This window comes from Macaca thibetana, chromosome 19, assembly GCF_024542745.1.
Source record: "Macaca thibetana thibetana isolate TM-01 chromosome 19, ASM2454274v1, whole genome shotgun sequence".
Lineage (NCBI taxonomy): Eukaryota > Metazoa > Chordata > Mammalia > Primates > Cercopithecidae > Macaca > Macaca thibetana.
Window position 1 is genome coordinate 19,396,437 of NC_065596.1, and position 21,776 is coordinate 19,418,212.

The 21,776-nt window shown below is 51.6% G+C and overlaps 2 protein-coding genes and 2 non-coding genes across 9 annotated transcripts in view; 3 read left to right on the plus strand and 1 right to left on the minus strand.

The window, feature by feature from the left end:
* MYDGF (myeloid derived growth factor) overlaps positions 1-21,776 on the plus strand; it is a 408,533-nt gene that overhangs the window by 323,664 nt on the left and 63,093 nt on the right. The window lies entirely within an intron of this gene.
* Positions 16,321-16,393, plus strand: TRNAV-CAC (transfer RNA valine (anticodon CAC)). The gene has a single exon. It is a non-coding gene; the product is annotated as a tRNA-Val (tRNA).
* Positions 16,866-16,937, minus strand: TRNAG-UCC (transfer RNA glycine (anticodon UCC)). Its single transcript has one exon. It is a non-coding gene; the product is annotated as a tRNA-Gly (tRNA).
* The window catches only part of DPP9 (dipeptidyl peptidase 9), a 51,290-nt gene continuing 46,670 nt past the window's right edge, over positions 17,157-21,776 (plus strand). For all 3 annotated transcript variants that reach the window (XM_050770133.1, XM_050770134.1, XM_050770135.1), the window contains exons 1-3: positions 17,157-17,340; positions 18,465-18,517; positions 21,073-21,163. In XM_050770133.1, the coding sequence (XP_050626090.1) occupies positions 21,108-21,163 (56 nt within the window). In that variant the 5' untranslated portion in view covers positions 17,157-17,340; positions 18,465-18,517; positions 21,073-21,107. The remainder of the gene's footprint in view (positions 17,341-18,464; positions 18,518-21,072; positions 21,164-21,776) is intronic.

Below are 21,776 nucleotides of genomic sequence, written 5' to 3' on the forward strand. Positions count from 1 at the left end.
ATAGCTAATATTCTACATAGTATATATGTTATATATAATATATAACAAATGGAATATATTCTTTTTTAAAAAATTTATTTTTATTTTTTATTATTATTATACTTTAAGTTCTAGGGTACATGTGCATAATATGCAGGTTTGTTACATATGTATACTTTTGCCATGTTGCTGTGCTGCATGCATCAACTCGTCAGCACCCATCAGCTCGTCATTTACATCAGGTATAACTCCCAATGCAATCCCTCCCCCCTCCCCCACAAATGGAATATATTCTTGATCAGCCTGGCCAACATGGCGAAACCCTGTCTCTACTAACAACACAAAAATTAGCCGGCCATGGTGGTGGGTGTCTGTAATCCCAGCTACTCTGGAGGCTGAGGCAGGAGAATGACTTGAACTCGGGAGGTGGAGGTTGCAGTGAGCTGAGATCATGCCACTGCACTCCAGCCTGGGGGATAGAGCGAGATTCTGTTTCCAAAAAAAAAAAAAAAAGAAGAAGAAGAAAAATTATAATAACAAAAAATAAAATACATTCTTTTCTTTTCCTTTTTTATTTACTTATTTATTTATTTTTGAGACAGAGTCTTGCTCTGTTGCCCAAGCTGGAGTACAATGGCATGGTCTTGGCTCACTGCAACCTCCACCTCTCAGGTTCAAGCTATTCTCCTGACTCAGCCTCCAGAGTAGCTGGAACTACAGGTGCTCACCACCACACCCGGCTAATTTTTGTATATTTAGTAGAGACGGGGTTTCACCATGTTGGCCAGGCTGGTCTCAAACTCCTGACCTCAGGTGATCTGCCCACCTCGGCCTCTCAGACTGTTGGTGTTACAAGCATGAGCCACTGTGCCCGGCCAATTTTTTGATGTTTTCTAAAGACAGGATTTTGCCACATTGCCCAGGCTGTATAATGCAATTCTGACATTAACCTCCTGGGGTTATGGCAGACCCAAGTTATGGGCATAGTCCCTAACAAGACTGTCCTCGTCACCAGGAGCAATGGGTCATGCCTGTAATCCCAGGACTTTGGGAGGCCAAGGCAGGAGGATTGAACTCAGGAATTTGAGACCAGCCTGGGCAACGTAGCAAAACTCCGCCTCTTAAAAAAATATGAAACTGGCCAGGCGCGGTGGCTCACGCCTGTAATCCCAGCACTTTGGGAGGCCGAGGCAGGAGGATCCCAAGGTGAGGAGATCGAGACCATCCTGGCTAACACGGTGAAACCCCGTCTCTACTAAAAATACAAAAAATTAGCCAGGCGTGGTGGCGGGCGCCTGTAGTCCCAGCTACTCGGGAGACTGAGGCAGGAGAATGGCGTGAACCCGGGAGGCAGAGCTTGCAGTGAGCTGAGATTGCACCACTGCACCCCAGCCTGGGCGACAGAGCAAGACTCCGTCTCAAAAAAAAAAAAAAAAAAAAAAATTAGCTGGGCGTGGTGGCGGGTGCCTGTAATCCCAGCTACTCAGGAGGCTGAGGCAGGAGAATCGCTTGAACCTGGGAGGTGGAGGTTGCAGTGAGCCGAGATTGCACCACTGCACTCCATCCAGCCTGGGTGACGGAGTGAGACTCCGTCTCAAAAACAAAAAACAAATAAAAAACTCCACAAGTCAGAGGCCAGGCACAGTGGCTCCTGCCTGCAATCCTAGCACTTTGAGAGGCTGAAGAATGAAGATACCTTGAGCCAGGAGTTCAAGACCACCCTGGGCAATATAGTGAGACCCCCATCTCTGCAAAAAATAAAAAAATTAGCCAGCAATGGTAGCACACACCTGTAGCCCCAGCTACTCAGGAGTGTGAGGCAGGAGGATCTCTTGAGCCCAGGAGGTCAAGACTAGAGTGAGTTATGATCTCACCACTTCACTCCAGCCTGGGCAACAGAGTGAGATCATGTCTCTAAAATCATTTTAAAAAGTAAGAAAACAAGTCAGAAAGCCAAACAGAGAGACACATAGGACAAAATCTGAGAGGGTCCCCAGAAGAGCTTCCATGCCTTTTTATTATTATTATTATTATTTCTTTTTGAGACAGAGTCTCGCTCTGTCGCCCAGGCTGGAGTGCAGTGGCCGGATCTCAGCTCACTGCAAGCTCCGCCTCCCGGGTTCACGTCATTCTCCTGCCTCAGTTTCCCGAGTAGCTGGGACTACAGGCGCCCGCCACCACGCCCGGCTAGTTTTCTTTGTATTTTTTAGTAGAGACGGGGTTTCATCGTGTTAGCCAGGATGGTCTCGATCTCCTGACCTCGTGATCTGCCCATCTCGGCCTCCCAAAGTGTTGGGATTACAGGCTTGAGCCACCGCGCCCGGCTTTTTATTACTCTTATTTTTACTTTTTTGAGATGGAGTCTCTCTCTGTTGCCCAGGCTGGAGTGCAGAGGCGTGATTTTGACTCATAGCAGCCTCCACCTCACAGATTCAAGAGGTTCTCCTGCCTCAGCCTCCAGAGTAGCTTGGACTACAGGCACCTGCCACCACACCCAGCTAATTTTTGTATTTTTAGTAGAGACAGGGTTTCACCATGTTGGTCAGGGTGGTCTCGAACACCTGAGCTCAAGTGATCCTCCCGCCTCAGCCTCCCAAAGTGCTGGGATTATAGGTGTGAGCCACCGTGCCCAGTCCCATGTCCTCTTCTTGTGGCATTAGGGTGTGTCCCCTCTCCTAAAAGAATATCAGTATGTTCACCAATCAGGAAGCTTTGAGGTTCAGAGGTTTTGTTTGTTTGTTTGTGATGAAGTCTCACTCTCCCACACAGGCTGGAGTGCGGTGGTGTGACCTCGGCTCACTGCAACCTCTGCCTCCTGGGTTCAAGTGATTCTCCTGCCTCAGCCTCCTGAGTAGCTGGGATTGCAGGCACATACCACCATGCCCAGCTGATTTTTGTATTTTTAGTAGAAATGGGGTTTCCTGGCCGGGTGCAGTGGCTCACGCCTGTAATCCTAGCACTTTGGGAGGCCGAGGTGGGCGGATCATTTGAGGTCAGGAGTTCAAGACCAGCCTGGCCAACATGGTGAAACCCCATCTCTCTTAAAAATACAAAATTAGCCAGGCGTGGTGGCGCCTGCCTGTAATCCCAGTTACTCGGGAGGCTGAGGCAGGAGAATCCCTTGAACCCGGGAGGTGGAGGTTGCAGTGAGTCGAGATCGAGTCATTGCATTCCATCCTGGACAACAAGAGTGAATCTCTGTCTCCAAAAAAAAAAAAAAAAAAAAAAAAAAATCGGAGTTTCACCATGATGGCCAGCCTGGTCTCAAATTTCTGACCTCAAGTGATCCGCCTGCCTCGGCCTCCCAAAGTGGTGGGATTAGAGGCATGAGCCACCGCACCTGGCCCAGAGAAGGACTCTTCTACAAATATGTAATCCCAATATCATCACCACGTTTGCAGTAATCCTCTAATAGGATCAAATAGCCTGACAGGGCCCATAGACTTTTTTTTAAAATTGGTTCATTCATTCAAATCAGGACTCAAACATCCCACGCACAGAGATGAAACACACTTTTCTTCTCTTTTCTTTTTCTAATCTAAAAGGATTTCCAACAAAAAGTTTCCAGTGGGGAGTGGAATTATGAGTGGCTGCTAATTTCTTGTGATTGTCAATGGTAAGGATGACAGTTAAAAATGTGTTTTAAAAATGTTAAACGGGCCAGGCAAGGTGGCCCGTACTCATGCCTGTAATCCCCATGCTTTGAGAGGTAAGGCAGGAGGATTGCTTGAGGCCAGGAGTTCGAGCTCAGCCTGGGCAACAAAGTGAGACACCAGTCTCTACTTAAAATTTATTTATTTATTTATTTATTTATTTATTTATTTGTTTGTTTATTTATTTTTGAGACAGAGTCTCGCTCTGTCACCCAGGCTGGAGTGCAGTGGCGCGATCTCAGCTCACTGCAAGCTCCGCCTCCCGGGTTCATGCCATTCTCCTGCCTCAGCCTTCCGAGTAGCTGGGACTACAGGCGCCCGCCACCATGTCTGGCTAATTTTTTGTATTTTTAGTAGAGATAGGGTTTCACCGTGTTAGCCAGATGATCTCGATCTCCTGACCTCACAATCCGCCCACCTTGGCCTCCCAAAGTGCCGAGATTACAGGCGTGAGCCACCACGCCCGGCCAGTCTCTACTAAAGTTTAAAAATTATCTGGGCATGCTGGGCATGGTGGCTCACGCCTGTAATCCCGGCACTTTGGGAGGCCAAGGTGGGTGGATCACTTGAGGTCAGGAGTTCGAGACCAGCCTGGCCAACATTGTGAAACCGTCTTCTGTACTAAAAATGTAAAAATTAGCCAGGTGTGGTGGTGGTGGCAGGTGCCTGTAATTGCAGCTACTCAGGAGGCTGAGGCCGGAGAATCACTCGAACCCGGTAGGCAGAGGTCGCAGTGAGCCAAGACCATACCACTGTACACCAGCCTGGAGGCAGAGTGGGACTCAAAAGAAAGGAAAGAAAGAAAGAAAGAAAAAGAGAGAGAGAGAGAAAGAAAGGAGTGGAGGGAGGGAGGGAGGGAAGGAAGGAAGGAAGGAAGGGAGGGAGGGAGGGACAAGAAAGGAGGAGGTCTAGAGGTGGGGCTCAAAGAGGAGGGAGAGTTCCTGTAAGATGGGGATCGGGGGTTAGAGAGGAGATTGGGAAGGGAGGGTGCCTGGGAACTGGAGAATCTCCGTGGTGAGGCCTTAGGCGATCCTGGGAATTGGAGAATCTCCGTGGTGAGGCCTTAGGCAATCCTGGAGGGCTTCCAAGAGGCGTGGCTGGCCCTCCCTCAGGATGCTGCTGGAAGTGGCCCCCAAGAGCAGTGGCTAAGAGAGGGACAGAACAGCTGATGCTTTTTGACCAAGGAACACCAGCCAAAGGCCATGGGATGGGTAGGAGGAGTGCTTGCTGGGTGGGTCCCACTGTCTCTTCTTCTCCTGGGGGGCCCTCTTGCCCTTCCAGAGCAACCCCATCTTTCTAATCAGGCATGGGGGGCAGGGGGCAGGTGTGAGGAGGAAGAATAAAACCCCACTGCCTTTGATATTTGGGGGGTCCACGATGCCCCCACAGCATGTCTCTCCACACGGATCTCTGTAGACCTGGGCACCCCTAGCTGGCACCACCCTACCCTGGTTCATGTGGTCCCCCTCCCCCCTCTCCTCCCATCCCCTGTCCCAGCCCACTGGGCCCCCTGTTATCTTTAATTAGCCTTTGTGGAACTGAATTCATTGAGACTCTGACAGCCCTTTACGGTGGGGGGAGGTCAGGCCGCAGCTTCCCCGCCTCCCTGCCTGGCTAATTTGGGGGCTCTATTGTCAAGAGGCACCACCCCATCCCCCTCTCCACTCCCCTCCACGGTTGGATTGCTTCCACAGACAATGCGGAGAGCTCATCGTTCTGAAGGGCCAGGGGCTGTAATTTCGTTTAATTCAGCCCAGGAGACAGCAATTACAGCTAATAAACGACCCCTAATCAGCTATCTCTCCCACTCCCACCCCTGCCACCCAGCTCCCCTCTCCTCTGGGGAGCCCTCCCTTCCCCCAGCCGGGGGAAGGAAGGAAAGAATAGAACAGCCCTGCCCTCTGAGTCTCAATTTTGCCTTCTAGGAAATGGGCATAGCATTGAACCCTGCCAGGCACAGGCCACCACACCCAGCTAATCTTTTTACTTTTTGTAGAGGGATCTCACGTCGCTGTCCAGGTGAGTTCACACCACCCAAGAGAGAGATCCAGTGCAGGGGAAATTCCAGCAGATTCTCTGTCTGTGTGTTGGTGGGGATAGACACAGGGGGATAAGGAGAGCATCTTCACGTACCTCCACCTTCCATGACCCATCTCTCCCTCCATGTAGCCTTCAGGTGGGTGGCTGTTTGATTTTGCAGAGCTAAGAATATCCCTGAACGATGTGAAGTGGGCTTGAACTGCAGGCTGGTGAGAGGTACAGAGAGAAGGAAGGAGAGAAGGAGGGAGGGAGGAAAATCCCAGCCTCCTTTCATGCCCCTTCAGCTTCTAAAGTCTCTGCTGCTTTCATCCCCATGACAAAAATAACAAGCCCACCTCACCATAGACAGAGTCTAGCTCTGTCGCCCAGGCTGGAGAGCAGTAGCATGATCTCAGATCACCGCAACCTCTGCCTCCTGGGTTCAAGCGATTCTCCTGCCTTGGCTTCCCGAGTAGCTGGGATTACAGGCACTGGCCACCGCACCCAGCCAATTTTTCTTTTTTGAGATAGAGTCTTGCTCTGTCGCTCAGGCTGGAGTGCAGTGGCGCGATCTCGGCTCACTGCAAGCTCCACCTCCTGGGTTCACGCCATTCTCCTGCCTCAGCCTCCTGAGTAGCCGGGACTACAGGCGCCCGCCACCACATCCGGCTAATTTTTTGTATTTTCAGTAGAGACGGGGTTTCACCGTGTTAGCCAGGATGGTCTCTATCTCCCGACCTCATGATCCGCCTGCTTCAGCCTCCCAAGGTGCTGGGATTACAGGCGTGAGCCACCGCGCCCGGCCAGATTAAATTCTTTAGTGCTTGGGGGGCTTTGAGAAATGTCATCTGCTGTTAAGGTTGTAGTTGTTATAGTGCCATGAATGATAGATTTAAAGACCCTCAAATGGCAGTAATCTTAGGGGACTGTGTTGGCAGGGGTTGCAGACAAAAGACATCATTTCAGAAATCAATGAAAATTGCAAAGATGTCGTACAATAAGGGGTTCCCAGGTACTTCAAACCTCCCTGGCTGATCCATTGAAGAATTGCCACTGTGGTACTGAGAATAAATGGGATTATTGTAGCTATGATGCTGAGGGAAGAAATATAAATATTTATTTATTTATTTTATTTTATTTTTTTGAGACGGAGTTTCGCTCTTGTTGCCCAGGCTGGAGTGCAATGGTGCGATCTTGGCTCACTGCAACCTCCACCTCCTGGGTTCAAGTGATTCTCCTGCCTCAGCCTCCTGAGTAGCTGGAATTACAGGCATGCGCCATCAGGCCTGGCTAATTTTGTATTTTTAGTAGAGACGGGCTTTCTCCATGTTGTTCAGGCTAATCTTGAACTCCCAACCTCAGGTGATCTGCCTGCCTTGGCCTCCCAAAGTGCTGGGATTACCGGTGTGAGCCACCTTGCCTGGCTAATTTAATTTAAAAGTGTTTTTTTTTTTTCAAAGGCAAACATTCCACTCAGTTGAAATACTACTGTTGAAGGGGTCAGGGAGATGGACAAGTAAGTGAGATGATTTCTGGAATCACTCTCCTTCTATTTCTCTGTCTCCCTCTCTCCTCCCTTTCGTTCTCTTTCTCTCCTTCTCTGTTTTTCTCTCTCTTTCTTTGTTTCTTTTATTTATTTATTTATTTATTTATTTATTTATTTATTTATTTTTGAGACAGCGTCTTGCTCTGTTACCCAGGCTGGAGTGCAGTGGTGTGATCTTGGCTCACTGCAACCTCTGCGTCCCAGGTTCAAGCGATTCTCCTACCTCAGCCTCCTGAGTAGCTGGGACTATAGGCGTGCGCTACCACGTCCAGCTAATTTTTGTATTTAGAGATGGGGTTTCACCATGTTGACCAGGCTGGTCTTGAACTCCTGGCCTCAGGTGATCCGCCTGCCTCAGCCTCCCAAAGTGCTGGGATTACAGGTGTGAGCCACCATGACCAGCAACCAGTCCCTCACTTTATTTTTTTGAGATAGGGTCTCACTCTGTCACCCAGGCTGGAGTGCAGTAGTGTGCAATCACAGCTCACTGCAGCCTCGGCCTCCTGGACTTAAGCGGTCCTCCCAACTCAGCCTCCTGAGTAGCTGGGACTACAGGTACATACCACGATGCCCGGCTAATTTTTGTATTTTTGGTAACGACAGGGTGTTACCCTGTTGCCCAGGCTGGTCTTAAACTCCTGGCCTCAAGCGATCCTCCCTCCTCAGCCTCCCAAAGTACCAGGATTACAGGTGTGAGCCACCGTGCCCAGCCCCATGACATTTTTAAGGTCCAGGCTGATTCTTCTACTGGCTGGTTCAATTCAATGGTCTTTTATTATATCTTACTTTTTTATTTTATTTTATTTTTTGAGACGGAGTCTCGCTCTGTCACCCAGGCTGGAGTGCAATGGCCGGATCTCAGCTCACTGCAAGCTCCACCTCCCAGGTTTACGCCATTCTCCTGCCTCAACCTCCCGAGTAGCTGGGACTATAGGCGCCCGCCACCTCGCCCAGGTAGTTTTTTTTTTTTTTCCTTTTTTTGTATTTTTAGTAGAGATGGGGTTTCACCGTGTTAGCCAGGATGGTCTCGATCTCCTGACCTCGTGATCCGCCCGTCTCGGCCTCCCAAAGTGCTGGGATTACAGGCGTGAGCCACCGCGCCCGGCCTATATCTTATTTTATTTTTAATTATTTGATTACCTTGAAATTCATCTACGTTGAATGCAGTCTTACCTCGTACCATGGACTTTGGAGCCAGACCACCTGGCTTCGAATCCCAATTCTGCTACTGGTGATCTGGGTGACCTTGGGTGAGTTACTTAACCTCTCTGTCACTCCTTAAGCAGGTTAAATAAACCTCCCTGTCCCTCCGTCTTCTCACCCATTCAAAGGACAAGGATGATTCTGGACAGCCCCTGTATAATGGGGTTGTTGGGAGAACTAAATGAGTTTAAAGTGTGACCATTCTTTCTTTCTTTCTTTCCTTCCTTCCTTCCTTTCTCTCCCTCTCTTTCCCTTTCTCTCTCTTTCTTTCCCTTTCTCTCTCTCTCTTTTTTTTTTTTTTTGAGACGGTGTCTCGCTCTGTTGCCCAGACTGCAGTGCAGTGGCCCGATCTTGGCTTACTGCAAGCTCCGCCTCCCGGGTTCACGCCATTCTCCTGCCTCAGCCTCCCAAGTAGCTGGGACTACAGGCGCCCGCCACCACGCTCGGCTAATTTTTTGTATTTTTAGTAGAGACGGGATTTCACCGGGTTAGCCAGGATGGTCTCAATCTCCTGACCTTGTGATCCGCCCGTCTCGGCCTCCCAAAGTGCTGGGATTACAGGCGTGAGCCATTGCGCTCAGCCTTGTCTCTCCCTTTCTTTCCCTTTCTCTCTTTCTCTTTCTCTCTCTCTCTTTCCCTTTCTCTCCCTTTCTTTCCCTTTCTCTCTCTCTCTCCCCCTCTCTTTTTCTTTCTTTCCTTCTATAGGATCTAACTCTGTTGCCCAGGCTGGAAAGCAGTGGTACAATTATGGCTCATTTCAGCCTCAAACTCCCAGACTCAATCAATCCTCCTCCCTAAGCCTCCTGTGTAGCGGGAACTATAGACACTTACCACCACCATGTCCTGCTAAGGTTTTTTTTTTTTTTTTTTTTTTTTTTTTGCTAAGACGGGGGTCTCACTATGTTATGAAGGCTGGTCTTGAACTCCTGGGCTCAAGCGATCCTCCCTTCTCGCTTCCCAAAGTACTGAGAATACAGGTGTAAGCTACTGTACCCAGGCAAAAAGTGACATTTTCTTAGAACAATTTTCAACACAGATTTCCACTATTCCATGCAAAGTTATTCTTGAACATAAACATTTGTATGAAATGTTTCCTGGGTGGAAACGTTGAATCCCTACGTACTTTCCTTCTTTTTTGAGACGGAGTCACCCAGGCTGGAGTGCAGTGGCACGATCTTGGCTCGCTGTAACTTCAGCCTCCCAGGTTCAAGTGATTCTCCTGCCTCAGCCTCCCAAGTAGCTGGGACTATAGGCGCATGCCACCACACCCAGCTAATTTTGTAATTTAATGGAGACAGGGTTTCGCCATGTTAGCCAGGCTGGTCTCGAACTCCTGACTTCAAGCGATCCACCCGCCTCAGCCTCCCAAAGTGCTAGGATTACAGGCGTGAGCCACCGCACCCAGGATCTAGGTACTTTACTTTTTTTTATTCCTTTTTCCTCTTCTCTGCAGCCCTTGCTGAAGTTTCCTAGTGTGGTCGGATACCAGGCAGGACAGGCCACCAACCATGCCAGCTGCGACGGCCTGCCTGGGGACAGGAATTTGTCTGCAAATACAAGGGTGTGTACTGAGCGAGGGAAGTGTCTGACTTTGAGATGCTGAGGTCTGGGGCCGGGAGTGGACATGGAGAGAATGGGGTGGGGGTGGCTACGGGGTAAGGGTGGAGAGTCACCGAGTGAGGCCAGCTGTGCTTCTGCTGACACCTAGTGGAAAGATGGAACTATTGCACTATTGCTCCTTTTTTTCTTTTTCTTTTTTCTTTTTCTTTTTTTTTTTTTGAGACGGAGTTTCGCTCTTTTTGCCCAGGCTGAAGTGCAATGGCACGATCTCGGCTCATCGCAACCTCCGCCTCCTGGGTTCAAGCGATTCTCCTGCCTCAGCCTCCTGAGTAGCTGGGATTACAGGCATGTGCCACCACCCTGGCTAATTTTGTATTTTTAGTAGAGACGGCGTTTCTCCATGTTGGTCAGGCTGGTCTTGAACTCCCGACCTCAGGTGATCCACCCGCCTCGGCCTCCCAAAGTGCTGGGATTACAGGCGCGCCCGGCCTGTTGCTCCTTTTAAGCAAGCCGTCTCTGTGACGTTGTAGCCACCCCTGTAACATCTACCTGACTTCAGGCAGGCAAATATGCACTCGGAGTGATGCAACTTGCCAGGAGTCACCTAGCATGCTGGCTGCCCTGAGAAGGCTTGAAGGACCCAAGAAACCATTTTATTTGATTTATTTTATTTTGAGACAGAGTCTCACACTGTAGTCCATGCTGCAGTGTGGGCGGCGCCATCTCGGCTCACTGCAACCTCCGCCTCCCCGATTCAAGCAATTCTCCTGCCTCAGCCTCCCAAGTAGCTGGGACTACAGGCGTGCGCCACGCCTGACTAATTTGCATATTGTTGATAGACGGGGCGGGGGGGGGGTGCTGGGATTATAGGCATGAGCTGCCGCGGCTGGCCCCAAGAGACAGTTTTAAAGGAGTGTTTGGTTTGGTTGGTTGGTTGGTTGGTTTTTGGCAGGTTAGTGAGTTATCAGGCCTTGGTGGGGTTTCTGGGGGAGGTAACACGTTCTCCCAGGTTCGCCCCCTCCGCCAGGAAGTCCATCTGTATTACTGGCTACCATCACCATCTCCAACTCCCAGGTCTTTTCTCTTCAGTGGCCGGCTGTGCATTTGTTCATAATTTCAACAAACGTTTACTGAGACTTACTCACACACTAGGAAACAAAATAGACTAAAACACATAACAAAAAATGCTGTTAGTGAAGCTCATAGCCTGGCTAGGGAAATGGAGGAGAAATTAGCAAACAGATCTACAAATGTGATTATTTCAGAGACTAAAAAGCCATTGGAAGGACATCTTTATTTTTATTTTTTTTTTGAGACAGAGTCTCACTCTGTCACCCAGGCTGGAGTGCATTGGTGTGATCTCGGCTCACTGCAACCTCCCCCTCCCAGGTTCAAGCGATTCTCTACCTCAGCCTCCCAAGAAGCTGGGATTACAGGCATGCATCACCATGCCCGACCAATTTTTGTATTTTTTTTTTTTTTTTTTTGTAGAGACAGGGTTTCAGTGTGTTGGTTAGGCTGGTCTTGAACTCCTGGCCTCAAGCTATCTGCCACCCTCAGTCTCCCAAAGTACTGGGACTGCAGATGTGAGCCACTGCACCGGCTGGGAAGGACATGTTTAAATGATAGGTAACGAAGTTTGTGGGTTCCAAGGTCAGATAGGACAGGCTACCACTTAGCCAGGCTCAGGCAGGAAGGGCCCTCTGAGGAGGTAACCTTGAAGGGAGAGATGGAGTGAGCCTTGGAAATACCTGGGTCCGCCAGAGGGCATAGCCCGTGCAAAGGCCCTGTGGCAGGACCACACCTGGTGTGTTGGAGGAACAGCGAGGAGGAGCAGAGTGAGCAAGGGGGAGAAAGGGAAGAGGAGAGGGCAGGGAGGGGATGGGGCAGGTCATGCCAGGCCTGGTGAGACATGGGGAGGACTTGGGCTTTGACCCTGAGAGAGGTGGGAGCCATGGAGGGTTGTGGGCAGAGGAGGAATGGGATGGGACGTGACTCAGGTGCTCAAAAGCACCCTCTGGTGGCTGCTGGTAGGGAGACTGTCTCTGTGGGGAGTGAGGGCAGGAACTGGGGTCCAGGTAGGGATGACTGTTGGCCCAGGTGAGCGATGCTGGAGGCTGGACCAGGGAACAGTCACTGAGTGGGAAAACAGTGATCAGATTCTAGGTGCATTTTTGTTTTTTTGAGACGGAGTTTCACTCTTGTTGCCCAGTCTGGAGTGCAATGGTGCGATCTTGGCTCACCGCAACCTCCGCCTCCTGAGTTCAATCAGTTCTTCTGTGTCAGCCTCCCGAGTAGCTGGGATTACAGGCACGTGCCACCACGGCCAGCTATATATTTTTAGTAGAGATGGGGTTTCTCCATGTTGGTCAGGCTGGTCTCGAACTCCTGACCTCAGGTGATCTGCCCACCTTGGCCTCCCACAGTGCTGGGATTACAGGTGTGAGCCACCGTGCCTGGCCCATCTAGGTGCATTTTGAAAGCTGTGTTAATCAAATTTGCTCAGTGATTGGATATGGGTGGGAGAGTAGGGGCCCAGGGTGACTCCCAGGTTCTGGCTGAGTCCCTGGAAGGACAGACCTCCCCTCAGCCTAGGTGGTGGACATGGGAGGAACGGTTTGGGGTCCAGTTGGGACCAACGTGACTGCATTAAATGTGAGACCCCTTGAGACCCCCACGTGGAGACATCAGGGGCTGCTGAACACGGAGTCTGGACTTCAAGGGAGACTCGGGCTGGAAACGGGACTGTGGGCAATGCTAGGTGTAGACCGGGTTTGGAGCCCGCTGGGGAGGGCTGTGGGTGAAGGAGGGAGGAGGCTGGAGGACCCAGCCCTTGGCCAGCAATGGAGAGAAGGGAAGACTGAGGGATGTCCCAGACAGGTGGGAGGGGAGTGCATGGTCTGAGGACAGAGTTCCCCGGGGCAAGAGGGATCAGGCGGGTCAGATGCCATGGAGAGGGCTGGGACGGACAGACTGACCTTGGAACTGGATGCAGAAGGGTCATCAGTGAGAAGAGTTTTGGGTGAGTGGTGGACGTGGGAGTCTGACTATGTTGAAGCTCAAGACAGAGTGACCCTATAATTTATAGTCAAAATTAGGACACTTTTTTTTTGAGATGGAGTCTCGCCCTGTCGCCCAGGCTAGAGTGCAATGGTGTGATCTTGGCTCACTGCAACCTCTGCCTCCCGGGTTCAAGAGATTCTCCAGCCTCAGCCTCCTAAATAGCTGCGATTACAGGCACACACCACCATGCAGGGCTAATTTTTGTAGAGATGGGGTTTCGCCATGTTGGTCAGGCAGGTCTCAAACTCCAGACCTCAGGTGATCTGCTGATCTTGGCCTCCCAAAGTGTTGGGATTACAGGCGTGAGCCGCCGTGCCTGGTCAATCAAGACACTTTTGAGCAAGAAAGGAGGCACTGAGGGGGTGGGGGCATATGCTGAGACCATCCTAGCCAAAGTCAGGTGTATGGTCACCTTATCTCAAAATAGAACTGGAGACCAGGGACAGTGGCTCACGCCTGTAATCCCAGTACTTTGGGAGGCCAGGGCAGTGGATCACCTGAGGTCATGAATTTGAGACCTGCCTTGCCAACATGGCAAAAACCCATCTCTACTAAAAACACACAAATTAGCCGGGCATGGTGGCACGCCTGGAATCCCAGCTACTCGGGAGGCTGAGGCACCAGAATTCATTGAACACAGGAGGCGGAGGTTGCAGTGAGCCGAGATCGCCCCATTGCACTCCAGCCTGGGTGACAGAGCGAGACTGTCTCAAAACAAAACAAAAAATAATTGGAGAAGAGAAAGTGAAACTGGAGAATGAGGACATCTCATTAGATTCAGTGGGTTTTGCTCTAAGGAGAAACAGACACGTAAATAGGCAACATTATGATAAATTGTAGCAACCAGGATTTCCTGGCTGCTTAGTTAAGAGGGAAGAATTGAAAGTCCGACAATAGGGGATTGGTTAATTAGTTGAAATTCATCAAACAATGGCTAATCCCTCTCTTGTGTCCCACTCCCCCAAAAGATAAGTCAGAATTCTAACCCCCCGAACACCTAAGAACATGACCCTATTTAGAAATAAGGTCTTTGCAAAGGCAACGATGTTAAAATGAGATCATTAGGGTGGGCTGTAGTCTAATATCATGGATGTCCTTATTAAAAGGGAACATGAGCTCGGCGCAGTGGCTCACGCCTGTAATCCCAGCACTTTGGGAGGCCAAGGCAGGCGGATCACTTGAGCTCGGAAGTTCAAGACCAGCCTGGCCAATATGGTGGAATCCCGTCTCTACGAAAAATACAAAAATTAGCCTGGCATAGTGGCTCATGTCTGTGATCCCAGCTACTAGGGAGGCTGAGGCACGAGAATAACTTGAACCTGGGAGGTGGAGGTTGCAGTAAGTCAAGACTGTGCCACTGTACTCTAGCCTAGACAACACAGAGAGAGACAAAAAAAAATGTATTGAAATATTATTTATCTTGATTATTGAGTTTTTTGGCACCTCCTTAATTTTTGCACCTGGTGCCAGTGCTTTACAGTGCTTTAGTCTCCTCATCCTAATCCCAGTCCCGCAGGAGTGAGGGTGTGTGGAATTTTACAGCAGTCTGATCCTAAATTCTTGCCATCATCTCCCCACCCCTTCTACTGTCTCTTTAAGAAAATAAAGAGGCCGGGAGTGGTGGCTCACACTTGTAATCCCAGCAGTCTGGGAGACTGAGGCGGGCGGATCTCTTGAGGTCAGGAGTTCGAGACCAGCCTCACCAACATGGTGAAACCCCGTCTTTAGTAAAAATACAAAATTAGCTGGGCGTGGTGGCGGGTGCCTGTAGTCCCAGCTACTTGGTAGGCTGAGGCAGGAGAATTGCTTGAACCCGGGAGGCGGAGGTTGTAGTGAGCTGAGATTGCGCCACCGCACTCCAGCCTGGGCAACAGGAGCAAACTCCATCTCAAAAAAAAAAAAAAAAAAAAGAAAGAAAAAAGAGAAAGAAAGAAAGAAAAGTAAAGAAAAAGAGAGAAAGAAAGAAAGAGAGAAAGGAGGCCGGGCACGGTGGCTCACGCCTGTAATCCCAGCACTTTGGGAGGCCAAGGCGGGCGGATCACGAGGTCAGGAGATCGAGACCATCCTGGCTAACACGGTGAAACCCCATCTCTACTAAAAATATGAAAAAAATTAGCCGGGCGTGATGGCGGCGACTGTAGTCCCAGCTACTCAGGAGGCTGAGGCAGGGGAATGGCGTGAACCCGGGAGATGGAGCTTGCAGTGAGCCGAGATCGCGCCACTGCACTCCAGCCTGGGCGACAGAGCCACACTCCGTCTCAGAAAAAAAAAGAAAAAGAAAAAGAAAAAAGAGAAAGGCAAGAAAGAGAAACCAGATTGCTTTAACGTGTAACGCGCTCTGGGTGATGAGATGAAAAGCCGTTTTAATTACATTTAAATGATCTTCTGTGTCTGGCTTGTTTTTTGTTTTTCCTCCTAAATTTCCTGCATTTAGCATATAAACACATACACGCACAGTTTTTCTTTTTCAGAAAGCTCTTTTTCAGTGTAGCTGGGGTCGGGCGCGGTGGCTCATGCCTGTAATCCCAGCACTTTGGGAGGTTGCAGGCGGGCGAATCACGTTGAGGTCAGGAGTTGGAGACCAGCCAGGGTGGGCCACATAGTGTAGGCCCTCTAGTCTCCATAAAAAAAATACAAAAGTTAGCTGGGCGTGATTGCACACGCCTGTAGTCCCAGCTAGAAGGCACCGTCTCTACCAAACGCATTTTAAAAAATTTACCCAGGCGTGGTGGTCCACACCTGTGGTCCAAGGTGGTCCAAGCTACCCAGGAGGCCGAGGTGGGAGGATTGCTTGAGCCCAGGAGGTGGAGGCTGCAGGGAGGGATGATCGTACCACTGCACTCCAGTCTGGGCAACAGAATGAGACTCTTTCTTAAAAAACAAAACAAAACAAAAAAGTAGTTTGATCTAAAGCAAAATGGTGACTGTCTGCAGAAACTAATGTGATGTCAAGTATAGATTTTAGCTATGAGATGAACCAAGAAAAGGTTCATTTGACCCCGGATGGTTTTGTGGGCCATTTGACTTTCATTGTTTTAATGCAAGGTGGATTTATGATAAAGTAATAAACGTGTGTGTGTGTGTGTGTGTGTTGGAAAGGGTGTTTATTGGATTTCTTTTTGTCTTCCGTATTTTCCTTCTTTGGGTCTCTACTGTATCAAGTGGAATAACAGGTATTCAGGAAGAGCGGATATTGCCTTAGCTGACCACAGTCAGTATTTCTTTGGAGCGCTACAGGGTAACTAGCTCTGCACCACCATCTCTATATAAGAGTTCAAAGAACCATGACCTTTACCGGTTTCTGTAGTGTACTGGTTATCACGTTCGCTTCACACGCGAAAGGTCCCCGGTTCGATCGCGGCCGGAAACAGCTCTGCTCTTTTTCCCTAACCGGAGAAGTAATATTATTTGCAATTCACCGAAACGTAAGTTCTGGATTGTGGTCCTATGATTTGTCTTCCGACTTCCTCCTGCCTTTTAGAAAGTTTTATGGGATTTAAAAAAATTTTCCGTGCGCGATGGCTCACGCCTGTAATTCCAGCACTTTGGGAGGCCGAAGAGGGCGGACCACCTGAGGTCAAGAGTTCGAGACCAGCCTGGCCAAAATGGTGAACCGCCCCTCCCCCCACATCATCTCTACTAAAAATACAAAAATTAGCTGGGCGTGGTGACGCACGTTTGTAATCCCAGCTACTTGGGAGGCTGCGGAAGGAAAAATCGCTTGAACCTGGGAGGTAGAGGTTGCAGTGAGCGGAGATCGCGCCACTGCACTCCAGTCTGGGCGATAGTGCAAGACTCCATCTCAAAAATAAGTAAACTCAAAGTGGCAAAACATCCTTTTCTGCGTTGGCCGGGAATCGAACCCGGGTCAACTGCTTGGAAGGCAGCTATGCTAACCACTATACCACCAACGCCACGGTAACAAATTCCATCTCCGGATATCCTTAATAGTAGGGTATCATGGGCTTGACTGAATGATACCAAGTCACACGGGGGTGTCTCTCCTTACCCCACCGGAAGATGTCGTTCATGGGGCGTTCCGCACCTTAGGCCGCCGACGCCGCGCCGCGGGGTTCCCCCCTAAGCGCCGCGGACGCCTTGGTACGTGCCTGGTGGTGTCCAATCCCAGGCCGCCGTCTGGGCAGCTCAACTTCCGGGTCAAAGGTGCCTGAGCCGGCGGGTCCCCTGTGTCCGCCGCCGCTGTCGTCCCCCGCGCCCGCCACTTCCGGGGCCGCAGTCCCGGGCATGGAGCCGCGACCGTGAGGCGCCGCTGGCCCCGGGACGACCTGCCCAGCCCGGCCGCCGCCCCACGTCCCGGTGAGTAGCGCCCGCGCGCCTCGTCCTGTCCCGGCCGCGACCCTGAACCCGCCATTGACCGGTCCCGCCTCGGCCCTGACCCTGCCCTCGCCATCGCCTGGCCTCCCCGCACCCCGGGGCCTCCATGCACCCGTCTGCGGGTCCCTCCAGCCCCCTGCCTCGTTTCCCCTCCGCCCCAGGCCCCTTTCCACCTTCTTTCCCTCCCCGATTCCTGCACTGGCCAGGCCACCTCCCAGTTTCTCCCTTTCCCGGTCGGGCTTCCCCACCCATCCCGTTGCTGCCCAGGTCTCCAGGCTCTGACCCCTTCCGGAGGTGGCCGCACCCAAGAACGACCTCGCTGCTGCAGACCTTGACACCCTCTCCCCTTCCGTGCAGGCTCTGGAGGTCCCGATCTCCTCCCTCTCCCCATGCAAATGCTGTATGTGCACAGAGGCCACCTCCCTCGACCTGCATCCTGTGCTCACCCCTTTACCCCTTCCCCCAACCTTCTCCCCAAGGCTTGGTCTCCCCCGACCCAGTCCTGATCCTCAACCCTACTTGATCCCTTTATTAAGGACATCCAGAGACTCTTTTTCCTGCCGAGGCGTTGGTGGTGTAGTGGTTAGCATAGCTGTCTTTCCAAGGGTCCAGCCCACAGGGTCCATTCCCCTTCTGTCAGCCTCCCTTCTCAGGCCTGTCCAGCCGCCCACCTTCTTCCCACACAGCCTTAGGCCAGCCCTGACACTTCCCTGTCCACACTGCCTCTGAGCCATCAAAAGCGGTCTATTCCCTTGGCCTCCACCCCCTGGTCTTCCCCAGGGGCCCCAGGAGGAAGTCACTTGCCTCCCCGGCAAGAACCAACCTGCTTTCGAGGAGCTGGGACTAAAGCCCAGGAGGTGTGGACTGTAGGCACCAATCCCTGCATTCCTCTGCTGGGTCCCAGGGGAATCGGGGCCCGTGGGATGGCTTTTCTCCCAGATTCTGTCCAGGGCATGCAGACGGTGCTGCAGAGCTTGAAGGCAGAGCTAGAATCTAGCCAGGTAGAATCGGGCCTGGCAGTCTGCAGCTCCGGAGTGGGGGAGGCTGAATGGCTAACCGGTGCTTCCATTAACCTGCCACCTTCATGACACGTTTCTCCTATAAAGGTCTGTGTCCCACGCCTGCAGCTGGAATGGAGGTTCTCTGGACCCTTTAGAAGGTCAGTTGTGCTGGGGTTTGGCAGCCAGGAAGTCTGGGGTGTGGGCTGGTGGGATTCCTATGCCTGCTCTAGAATATAGAGATTGTCAGGAAATGGATTTTTATGGCCCTGGGTGGTTGTCCTCTGCAGGGCAGTGGCTGCAGCTTTTTGTGTGCCTGCTGGAGGCTTTTCTTTCCACCCCTGTCCCCCTCTAGCTGCCCCTGGAAGGAGCTTTCTGAAGGCTTTGAGGAGAGGAAGGGGAGAGTGCTGATTTCGACAGGATTTGGTGGAGGGGTGCCTGTATCCCCCTATACTGCCTGACCTGGTCAGTAAATGGTGTGGATTCTGCCTCTGAAAGGACTTTAGTTTGAGTCTTGCCGCTTCCTGTGGTTTTGAGTAGCTTGTTTAGTTGACAGCGTTAGCTGTCATTTAGTTTGTGCTACATCAGACACTGTTTTAAAGCTGTGTATGTGCAGTCTCATTTAATTCCTTCTGTGGCCCCAGGCGTAGATACTGTCATATCATGTTCTTGCTGGGGAAGTGGAAGCTCAGAGAGGTTCAGGGACTTCCCCAGAAGTGGCAGAGTGAGGATTTGAACCCTTCTCTCTGAGACCAGAGCCCACACTTTTCACCACTGGACTGAGATTGCAGCCAGTGATTTTTCGTGGTGACTTTATGCTTAACCTCTTCCCTTACGATCTCAGTCCTGTCCCCATGTGCTTCCCTCTCTTCTTTTGTTTTTGAGACAGAACCTCGCTGTGTCGCCCAGGCTTGAGTGCAGTGGCGCAATCTCAGCTCACTGCAACTTCCACCTTCTGAGTTCAAGCAATTCTTCTGTGTCAGCCTCCTGAGTAGCTGGGATTACAGGCTTGCACCACCACACCCGGATAATTTTTGTATTTTTAGTAGAGATGGGGTTTCACTATGTTGGCCAGGCTGGCCTAGAACTCCTGACCTCAGGTGATCTGCCCACCTCAGCCCCCCAAAGTGCTGGGATTCCAGGCGTGAGCCACTGTACCCAGCTGGCCCTCTCTTCTTTACGCCTTTGGGCAAATGCCCATCATGGGACCTGGCTTGTCTGAGAAGGTAGTTGGGCACCAGCCAAACAAGGGGCCCCTTTGACTTTAGACAGCATCCAAGAAAGGACAGTAGCTCGTTCATTCAACCTGAAATGTTTGTTGAGGACCAGGCATAGTCTGGGCTCAGGCGATCTGTTGGGACCAGGATAGATGTGATCTGCCCTGTGGAACTGACATTCCCGTGAGGAGTGCCCCCTTACCCACAGAAGGGTTTCTCAGCCTTGCCACTGATATTTAGGGTTGGGTCCTTCCTGGCAGAGGAGTGGGAGGGGGGCTGTCCTGTGCACTGTAGGGGTTGAGCAGCATCGCTGGCCTCCACCAGCCACATGCCTCCCCCCACCGTCCCAGTCGTCATTACCAAAAATGTCCCCTGCGAGGGCCAGTTATCCCCAGGTGAGACTCCCTGGGTTAGGGGATTCCATGAATCCTCAAGAGACTGTGTCCCATGATCCTCTGCCCTACGAAGGTCCCAGGAGGCTGCAGACATTGAAATCCTCACCCTGAGTGGGGAAGAAGACAGGAGGTGAATCTCAGGAGCTGGGGGGTCCCCCTCGTTTAGAATGCTTGTTCCCTGGAAAGTTTATTCCAGTATTAATATGAACATAGGCATTGAACTCAAATTTCTCCCCAAGTAATGGATGCAGGGGTCTCCGGTTTGGTATTGCTGACATTTGAGGTGGGATCCTTCTCTGGGGTGGGTCATCCTGGGCTCTGTGGGGTGCTAAGCAGCGTCTCTGGGCTCCACCCACTCCATGCCAGGGGCACCCCCAAGTTGTGACAGCCGCAAATGTCTCCAGACATCATCCAGTGTCCCTTGGAGGGCCGAATCGCCCCCAGGTGAGAGCCACTCTCCCTGGGGAAGGGGACCACCGGAATGATGGTCCAGGCCATCGTGTCAGCATCCGGGTGTAGTGATGGGGGCAGTCAGGTAGCATCTTCAGATGGGGCGCTCAGGAATGACCTCTGAAGAGGTGGTATCAGGAGCCGCAGGGCAAGAAGGAGCAAGTCATATCAAAAGCAGGGAACTGGCATCTAAGGCCAAGGGGCGCGTCGTGCAGAAGCCGTGTGCTAGGAGCAAGCGGATGTGTTGAGGGACAGGAAGGAGGCAAGTACGGCCAAAGGTCACGGTCAAGGACGAAGCGAGTAGGCAAGGTCACCAGGGCCATCAGGGAGCGGCCACAGGGAGGAATTTGGGATTCTTCTGTTTCCAGCAAGTGCCCTGGTGTGGTGTCCCTGGAGTCACTTGAAACTCCCAGGGACTTCACACCTTGAAAGGAACCTGTTGAGAAAGATGCCGGTCTCTGGCAAATGCCCAGCACCGCCTGCATTTCAGGGCAGGGCCTGAAGCATCGTCTCTTCAGAATGCCCTTGGCCTCAGGGTGCTCGTGGAGGCTTGGAGGACTGCCTGGGGAAATGGGGAGGGGGCGAAGGGGGCAGGAGCGCCCACTCCCCACCTGCCGGGGTTGCAGCCCTTTGGTCTCTCCTGCTTGCCCACAGGCACCCCTGCCCTCCTGAGGTCAGCCGAGCGGTTAATGCGGAAGGTTAAGAAACTGCGCCTGGACAAGGAGAACACCGGAAGTTGGAGAAGGTGAGGCTGGCTTTGGAGGCCCTGATCAGTGGAGATGTGGCCCAGCTTCCGGAATTCCCCAACAGTCTGAGATCTGGAAGGCCCCTTCTTTCCCTCTCCCCTGGATTCCCCAGCAGGTCCCCAAGGCTGTTCTGGTTATTTCGAGCGAGGAGGCAGCATGGCCTAGTGTGGGATCTCCCCCTCAGCACTGTGGACATTGGGGCTGGAATGTTCTCTGGGGTGGGGCCGTCCCGGGCACTTCAGGGTGCTAAGCAGCGTCGCTGGCCTCCACCCACTTCATGCCAGGAACTCCCCTCAGTTGAGACAACCACAGATGTCTCCAGACATCGCCAAGTTTTGCTGGGGGCAGACTCACTCCTGAGCGAGAACCACTGATCTCACTGTAAGGATGTGGGTTTGGGGCTCCAAGAGACGGGTTCCACTCCCCTTCCTCGCTGGGTGACGTTGGACAGGCCATTCAACCTGACGGAGCCCATATTTATTTATTTATTTATTTATTTATTTACTTGAGACGGAGTCTCGTTCTGTCACCCAGGCTGGAGTGCAGTGGCGCGATCTTGGCGCACTGCAACCTCCACCTCCCGGGTTCAAGCGATTCTCCTGCCTCAGCCTC